The sequence below is a fragment of the Nicotiana tomentosiformis genome, chromosome 12 (assembly GCF_000390325.3).
Source record: "Nicotiana tomentosiformis chromosome 12, ASM39032v3, whole genome shotgun sequence".
Lineage (NCBI taxonomy): Eukaryota > Viridiplantae > Streptophyta > Magnoliopsida > Solanales > Solanaceae > Nicotiana > Nicotiana tomentosiformis.
Window position 1 is genome coordinate 98,533,708 of NC_090823.1, and position 9,290 is coordinate 98,542,997.

General features: G+C 43.4%; 1 protein-coding gene across 1 annotated transcript; it reads right to left on the reverse strand.

Moving 5' to 3' along the window:
• Positions 1–8,021: 8,021 nt before the first annotated feature.
• LOC104091794 (auxin-induced protein 10A5-like) lies at positions 8,022–8,570 on the reverse strand. The gene has a single exon (XM_009597216.3). The coding sequence runs from the start codon at positions 8,520–8,522 to the stop codon at positions 8,097–8,099; it is 426 nt and encodes a 141-aa protein (XP_009595511.1). The 5' UTR covers positions 8,523–8,570; the 3' UTR covers positions 8,022–8,096.
• Positions 8,571–9,290: the final 720 nt, after the last annotated feature.

The following is a 9,290-nucleotide window of genomic DNA, read 5'->3' on the forward strand; positions in this document are numbered from 1 at the left end:
CAGGCGGTACGAAATGAAGTTAAATCCTGAAAAAAGTGCATTCAGCGTGACCTTAGGAAAATTGTTGGGCTTTCTAGTATCACAAAGAGGTATCGAGATCAACTCCGACCGAATCAAAGACATGGAAGGAATACCAGAGCACTTAACTAGCAAAAAACAGGTTCAGAAGTTGATCGGCCGTATCGCCTCCCTGTCGAGATGCATCTCTCGATCATCTGATAGATGCCATAAGTTTTTCGGCGTACTCAAGAAAGACAATAGCCTCCAGTAGACTTCCAAGTGCGTTCAAGCCCTGAAGGAGTTAAAGACTTATCTTTCGTCATTGTCGTTGCTTTCCAAAGCAGAACCAGGTGAATGCCTTCTCGTCTACCTCGCCGTATTTGAAGTAGCGGTGAGTGCAGTCCTGGTCCGAGAAGATAAAGGTACGCAATCTCCCATCTATTACATTAGCAAAACCTTAATTGACGCCGAGACGAGGTACCCCCACCTCGAAAATTTGGCCCTGGCCTCGGTCGTAGCTTCATGAAAGCTTAGACCCTACTTTCAGTGCCACCCCATCTCGGTAGTCACAACTTTCCCCTTGAGAATTATTTTGCATAAGCTCGAGCTATCGAGCAGGTTAGCCAAGTGGGCCATAGAATTAAGTGAGCATGATATCACATATCAACCGCGGATGACAATAAAGTCATAAGTCCTTGCTGACTTCGTCACCGACTTCAACACAAAAATAATGCCCGAAGTTGAAAAAGAAGCCGCCCACGCTTCTCCACAAACACAAGATCTATGGATTTTGTACACCGACAATGCTTCTAATGCGTCAGGGTCCGGACTGGGACTTGTGCTCGAAGTCCCGACAGGCGAAGTGATTTGCCAGTCCATAAGGTGCCCGGACATGACTAACAACGAGGTCGAGTATGAGATCGTGATTGCAGGACTAAGGCTAGCACTCAAGTACGGGGCGAGACGGGTCATCCTACGCTGCGACTCTCAACTCGTCATCAACCAAGTCACATGGACTTTCTAGATCAAAGAGCAAAGGTTGCAAAAATACCAGGCCGAGATCTGCAAACTACTGCCCTAGTTTAATGAAAGCTAGATCGACCAAATCCCTCGAACACAAAACATCAAAGCAGATGGCCTCACCAAATTAGCGATATCCACTAAAAGCATAACCGGAGAAGGAAACGTGGTCACCCTCCTCCACTCATCGATAAATCAAATCGAGGTAAGGACTATAAATCTAACTTGGGACTGGCGCAACCATATTGTTACATACTTGCAGAATGGCGTACTCCTAGATGATAAAAAGGAAGATAAGAAGCTTCGGATGCAAGCGTCCAAGTACAACATCATTCACAACGACCTATACAAGAGGACGTACGACGGCCCCTTAGCGAAATGCTTAGGCTCGAATCAAACACAGCGCGTCCTAAAAAAAGTCCACGAGGGCCACTGCGGGGCTCATTCTGATAATCGGGCTCTCGTGAGATGTCTCATACGGGCAGGTAACTACTGTCCTACTATGAAAAAAGAGGTCGCAGACTTCGTGAAAAAATGCGAGCAATGCCAAAAATAATCCCCAATGATCCATCAAGTGGGCGAGCACCTCTACTCGGTCACTTCCCCTTGGCCTTTCATCAAGTGGGGAATGGGCATCGTTGGCCCCCTCCCAGCGGGGCGAGGTAACATACGATTTCTTTTGGTTCTAACTAACTATTTTTCTAAATGGGTAGAAGTAGAAGCATTCGCCCAGATACGCGAACAGAAAGTGATCACCTTCATATGGAAAAACATTGTGTGCTGTTTCGGCCTTCCCAAAGAGATCAGTTGCGACAACAGACCCCAATTTACTGGAAAAAAGGTCGCCGAATTTTTTGAGAAGTGGCATATCAAAAGAATACTCTCCACACCGTACCACCTCGCTGGCAATGGGCAAGCGGAATCCTCCAATAAATCAATACTGAACATCATGAAGAAAAAGCTTGAGGACGCCAAGGGATTATGGTCGAAGCTATTACCAGGCCTACCACACAACGCCAAAGACTAGCACATGAGAGATGCCCTACTCATTAGTCTATGGGACCGATGCGGTAATACCAGTCGAAGTCGGAGATCCCATTTTGAGATACTCTCATGAGAGCGGGCCGAGGAACGATGAAAGCAAAAGGCAAGAGCTCGACAAAGCAGAATAACTGAGAGATATGGTCTACATAAGGATGATCGCCCAAAAATAGCAGGCAAAATGCTATTATAACAAAAAGGTCAAGATCGGACCACTCAAAGTCGAGGACTACGTGCTCAAGGCCAAAATACAAGCAAGCAAAGACCCGCGGGAAGGCAAACTAGGAACAAATTGGGACGACCCATACAAAATCACGGCAACAACAAATAAAGGGTCATTTCAACTAGAAACGATGGAAGAAAAACCACTACCAAATAACTGGAACGTCACCCACCTTAAGTACTTCAACTTTTAAGAAAAAGCGTCCTCCAAGTCGTACTCTTTTCCCTCACTTGATTTTTGTCCCAATTAGGTTTTCTCAAGGAGGTTTTAACTAGGCGACAAGGGGGGGCACTTCAAAATTGAAATACGAACGGAAAAAGGCACCGGATGGTCAGCTCATTGCACAACCTCTCAACACGTCTCCAGGCCGTCCAATGAAGGGACTAGATAGACTAGGACTGGAATGCCAGCCCGAAAAACATGTAAATTTCTCCAAGTATGTGAGCAAAACACAAATGTATGAAGTTCGCCCATGTTTTCGCCAGAGCAACATTGCCTCAATATCTACTCGGCCCCCGGCCATAATTAATTAATTCACATTTGACCTCGTTCGAATTAACTCACATTCCACCTCGTTCGAATTAAATCACATTCCACCTCGCTCGAATTAACTCACATTCGACCTCGTTCGAATTAACTGACATTCGACCTCGCTCGAATTAACCAACATTCGACCCTGCTTGAATCAACTAAGTACGGGTTACATTCGACCTCATTCGAATCAACACCCTCTCGGCCCCCGACCATAATTAAGTAATTCACCTTCGACCTCGTTCGAATTAACTCACATTCGACGTCATTCGAATTAACTCACATTCGACCTCGCTTGAATTAACTCACATTCGACCTCGCTCGAATTAACTCAAATTCGACCTCGCTCAAATTAACTGACATTCGACCTCGCTCGAACCAACTCAATATAGTTTACATTCGACCTCGTTCGAATTAACACCTACTGGTCCTCGGCCATGACCAAAATCAAATTTTTACGATTGAAGCGACCAAGCGGCAAAATAAAAGAAAGAAGCGTGCAAGCCCGAATAGAAAGAAAAGAATCAGATACGAAACAACAAAAATGGTATTTCATAGTTCAAATATATTTCTTGCAAAGGCTAAAGCATATGCCAGCAAAAGTATGTACAAAAGTTACAACCAAAAGAAAGAAAAACAACTAATAGCTACCTAAACCAGCAACAACATCTCCACCCGTCTCTCTACCATCGTCGTCGTCGTCGGAATACTCATCCTCATACCAGGTGTCATGCTCAATTCCTTCCATGCCTTCCTTATCATCACCGACCTGTGGTGTTGCGGGGTCATAGCCACAAGCAAACCGAGCTTTACGTGCCTTAGCACGTGCATTCTCTAAGTCGGCTTCTAAAACAACCCACGCCCCTATCAGATCCCTGAAATATCCAGCTGGGCCTCGGCATGAATCCATCCCTCATACAGATCCTGAGGAACATCAGCAAAAGAAGAAGTGCGGGATGAGGACGGTCGAGCCAGTAACTGTGCCTTTTTGGCCTCGAGGGCAACAACTCGATCACTAAGGCCCGCATCCTCTTTTTCTAACTCCCCTATTTGCTCATCAAGCTGCTCCTCTCTGAGCCTAGCCGTCTCCAAAGCGCAATCACGTTCAGAACAGAGAACGCGGATCGTGTCCTCTAAAGCTTCCGCTTTACGCGCAGTCGATAACTAGGCCGACTCCGCCTTCTCCAAACCCGCTATCTTCTCGGCGACCTCGCCACTCAAAGTGATCACTCGAAGTTGACACTCCTCCAGCTCAGTACGCAATGAGACCACTTGGGCCTGAAGATCGGCGCATTCGGCCTCGACCCCCCTGCTCACCTCGAGCTCCTCGTCTTTGTCCTTCAACTCCCCCTCGAGCTCACTATATTTTCCGATGACCTTCACCAATTCGTTATCCTTCTCCTTTAGCTCGTTTCGGAGAGCCCGGAAGTTGCTACTACCACCAAGACGCCGACAAAGCTCGCGATGCTTATCACGATACTCGCGATATTTTTGCTCCATCTTTTGGAAGATGGCCTTACGCCTCTCCTCTTGGCGGGAACTTTCAATCTCCAAGATCACGATCTAAAAAGAAAGCTGGAGTGAGTAAGAACAAAGCTGAATTCGACATGAAAAACGAATATAGAAATGGAATACCAAACTTACCCTAAGAGCAAGACCGACTATGCTCTTCGACAAAGTGGAATCCTTCAGTTTCTCGAGGGTCTTACCCTCCACATCGGAACAGAGTGGACCAAGAGAAGGGACCACGTCCTCCATATTAACTAATAGATCCAGGTTCAGAGGGATCACAATAGTCCACGCGGTGCCCTCCAATCTCACCTCGAGCCGGATGAGTCTTTCCCCCATCATCCTAACCTCATCGGCGTCCATGTCGGAGCCCGTCTCATAATCCTCTTTGGCTACAATTTTTCCCTTCGTATCAACTCGAGAGGAAGGATCCTCAGCTAGTAACGAGGTCGATGGCTCTCCCCCTTGTAAGGCATCAGGGACTCGCGCCAACGACCCTTCAAAACCCATTTCGGCCTCATGGGGCAACGTGCATCCCCCGATCCCGACGATGGCAGAATTGTGGGCAGCAGCTCGGCATCATCTCTGAGTTCTATGGTCGTCATTTCTCTGATGACGAAATCCTCCATCGCCGAACTCCCCACGCGGACAGCTCCCTCGCCGATATCTACAGATCGCCTTTTGCGGGGAAGTAAATTATCATCATTCAACGACGATCCTTCCTCATCATCCTCATCAATTAGATGATGCAGAGGGGAAGTAGAAACACCCGTTGCAAAATTAGTCGATGACCGAGCAGGCCTCATAGCAGCAGCAGGAACAGAAACGGCTTTCCTCTTACGAAATACCGGAGTAGGAGCTTTTTGCCTCCTCGAAGACCCTTAACTTGCAAAAGAGATTAGAACGTCAACCCTTACTTAAAGTCATAATGAGCAAGTGACCACAAGGTCAAGATGGCATAAGTAAAAGGTCACTATATAGATGAGTAGGACGGACAAACTCACTGGTCGCTGAAAGCTTGGACCCGAACTTCTTGAAAAAGGACGGCCACTCACGAATCCCCACTGTGTGAGACAAAACCTGGTTAGCCCAGTTGTGAATATTCGCAACCAAATGAGGGGGCTCAGTATCGGCTGAACGAGGAAAAGACAGAATTATTAGGCTACGACCAAAACGAGCAAAATAAGCACTTGGTAAAAATACTTACGGGCATAATTCCACACCTCAGGAAATCCATTTGCATTTGCCACCACGTCCTCGGTCTTGACGTAGAAGTAATTAAACCAGAATCAACGATTTGCTTTATCGTCCATCTTCACTACCAAGCTCTTACTTCCACGGTAACGAAGGTGCAACATTGTCCCCCTATGGAAACTGGGCGCGAAAAGGTGCATCAGGTGGCGAAGAGAGATCCCGCGACCAGCCAATTCCGCGTACTTCGTCAGCATGCGGATGAGCTTGTAGATATAAGGAGAAGGCTGGGCCGGGTAGATGCCGTAGTAGCGGCAAAATTCCTCCGCCAATGGGAGAAGGGGAAAAGAGTAGCCCACATAGAATGGATATGCATAGAACGCGCAATATCTGGGGCGATGAATCTTCACCACATCGCGACCAGCCGGGACCAGATCGATGGAGGTTGGTATTTTGAACTTTGCCCTGAAATTAGCAAGGGCAGTCGCATCCATCTCAGATTCCACGGTCTCAGGGTAGTCCTCGAGCAACTTTGAGAAGTCAGATCTAGCCTTCTTGTTACGGAAAATTATTTCCTCCACCGTAGGAAAGCTTTCATCTTCTGCAACAATGGCAGCCCTATCGTCATGGGGAGGCATGCGCACTTCCACGGGAACAGGGTCAGGTACACCCCCCAGAAATGGAAGACACGTTAACCATTTTTGTTTATGAATAGAGGAGTGTAAACGTAGAAGATTCGAGTAGTAGGAGCCACTGAAATCAGTGAAAGCGAGAATATGAAGTAAGATCAAGAAAACATGGACTCTGAATGAGGAAGGAGGAAGAAAATATAAAGGTCCGATTTTTAGAATGCAAAGAGTGAATCAATTGATTTTGTATCTCTATTTATAAGAGTTCAAGCATCAATATCGAGAAAGCAAATCGTCGTTACCCAGCTCAATAATCGAAATGGCAGAGGTGCGTGAAACGATGCAAAGTATCGGAAAAATACGTAATAATGACGCATGATGACATGACATCACTTTGAAACGATGTGACCCTAGGTTGCGGCTCACGGAAGGCCACGTTTCCATCCCGTCCGAAACGCTACTAGTCGACCTGCTCGCCTAAAACTTCTCAACCATAACTAACAGAGTCCGCTCATCGAGGTCGCCTAGGGTCGACATCAATAAGTGGAGGGACTAAGTGTATAGGTTAAAATTTGCCTCAGTAGGATTTAGCATGGAGCGATATTATGGAAAGCGATGTGGCCGGAGTAGACTAGTAGATAACAGGGCTCGTAGCCGAGCAGTCAATAACAACCGAGGCCGAGTATCAAGGGCAGTGCTAACGGCTTGTTTTTGTAATAAAAGGTTTAAGAGAATATTCTTTGTACTTGTACTTTTAGGGTTGACTAAGATATGTCCCATATAAATAGAAAAAGAGATAGGGGGAAAGGGGAGGTAACATTCTCTGATAAGAACACTTTTTGAGAAGAAACCTTTCTCTCTAGAAAAGTTACAAACACTACCTTTCTAAGTAGATTCGATTATCTATTATTCCACACTTTTCCATCAAATTCGAGAATAGTGTCAATATTATAGTATTTGTCTATCACTCATCACTGTCAGAAGGAGGAATCATCCACCTCATTCAATATTAGGTGAATCATTCTCCTTATTTACATTAATGCCATTTATTCCTATTTATTGCTTGATATTCTTCCATCATTAATCATCTTGAAATATTGAATGTACACGGCATTTAGTCCTCCACCAACACTGTCCGGTTTTATTTGAGTTGACTAGTTATAAATCTGGGGATATTATTATTAACTAGGTTTAATCCCTTTTCATATAAAATTAATTAATTTAATCAAAGATTTATACTTTTTGGTCAAACAGTTTCTACTCCCCCTCTGTCCCTAGCGGGAGAAGAGGAATAAAATGTGGTTGGGATGATGAGGTGGCATGCCACGTGGTATCCAACCCACTCAAATATCAGGCCAAATGGATGGTGTTAGCTATGGTGGAGGGGATTAACGGTAGATGGACAATTTTGAGCCACCCGAATGACAGGCCAAGTATAACATTGGGGGTATTGTTCATATTAATTTCATTTAAAATCATGTACTCCATTTATAATGTACAACAAATAATGGACAAACATTGCTTAGTTTCTCTGCAATTTCCTATTCTATCAACAATGACCGTCTTTAGTAAAGAGAATTAAGTACAAAACAATTGTACACATTAACAACTGATTGTCCCTTTCCTCGTTGCTTCACTGCACTTTGCAATTTCTATAGTCTCTCTGTTCTTGAATTTCACTTCGATTCAAAACCTGGACGACTCTGTGGCGAATCACTTCGTCCACCTTCTTGCCATCTCCAATTACATTCTCGGAACAGAATTAGGTCTGGACACATCCACTTGTACTCATCTTGAATTATATATATATATATATATATATATATATATATATATATATAGAAATTTTCAGAAAAAAATGTCTATTTATACTAAAACTGTAACTATTGTCACAATCTATATTCACCGACGACTTAAAATCTTGATCCGTCTTTTGCTCGAAGTATCTTTACTTAATGCAAAAGGGGTCTGGAATCACCCCAAAAATCAAGGTTGCTTCGGATATCCATGTGACAATATCTCTGGAAATCTTCAAAGTTCATGAACCGTGACAGATTATTGTTAGCGGAGTCGAATCGAGCCAAGTAACAAAGCAACTCTTCAAACAAAGATTCATCACAAGGAATGGCTAAAAGGCCAGAGTTAGCAAAACCAAACTCTTCCTCTGCCTGTGACAACAGTTTCTTGAACACTGGGTGGTTCAAGTAAGTGGTACGGACTACAAATCTCTTGCAACTGCTACCAACTGTAACTGCTACATGTCCCGAAGGTACATCGGTCGGGACGCGGCGACGAGCAGCCGAAGCGGCCTTCTTCCTCCACCGTTGTAGCATTTGGCGGAGCCTCACAATGTGGCGGATCTTACTGCAGGCTGACATTTTTCTCCACAAAGATTGTTTAGACGTTTGGAAGTGTTGGATGAGAAAGTAAGGTGTTTTGCTGAGTGGGGAAGGGAAAGTTTTTCCGTTTTTCCAAAAAATAATTTATTTGTTTTTCGAATTCATAAAAATTATAATTTTCACTTAAAATACATTTTAAAATTTTTTGAAAATTTAAAAAAACTCTAAAAAAACTGTTTTTTAAAATTTTCACTCAAATATTCACAAAACTTCAAAAACAACCCAAAATTATATTCATGTTCAAACACAACTTTAAATTTTAAATACTATTTTCACTCGAAATTTTTTTTCCCCTATTTTGAAATTTTACAATTCTTAGGTCCAAACGCCCACTAAATTTCGGAATGCCTCGCTGTTTGTACAGAGTATTATGGAAAAAAATTTAAATTTTATCTGTACACACTGAGGGATATAATATAGTTTGGTTTGGGAGTCAAGTAATTCAGAATTAATAATGACGGAATTATCATAGGGGGCTAGTAGTAACCGAATTATTTAGTAAATATACTTTATTAGTAGATGTTTAGTTTATTGGACAAAAAATAAGATATACAAATTACAGGGTATAGTGTAAAATATGTGTTTGGTTTAAACTAAATAAATTGGGATAAATATTTATTTTTAATTTTAACCTTGTCTTTTTTTAATTTAAAATATTTGCGAGTAAAACTTTGGAGAAGGGATACTCTTTTATCCTGGGATTAGTAATTCACGATCGTTATCCCACCCTCAATGTGGAATATAATT

Coding starts and splice junctions, on each gene's coding strand:
- LOC104091794 (XM_009597216.3), bottom strand. CDS start 8,522: ATGTCAGCCTGCAGTAAGATCCGCCACATTGTGAGGCTCCGCCAAATG.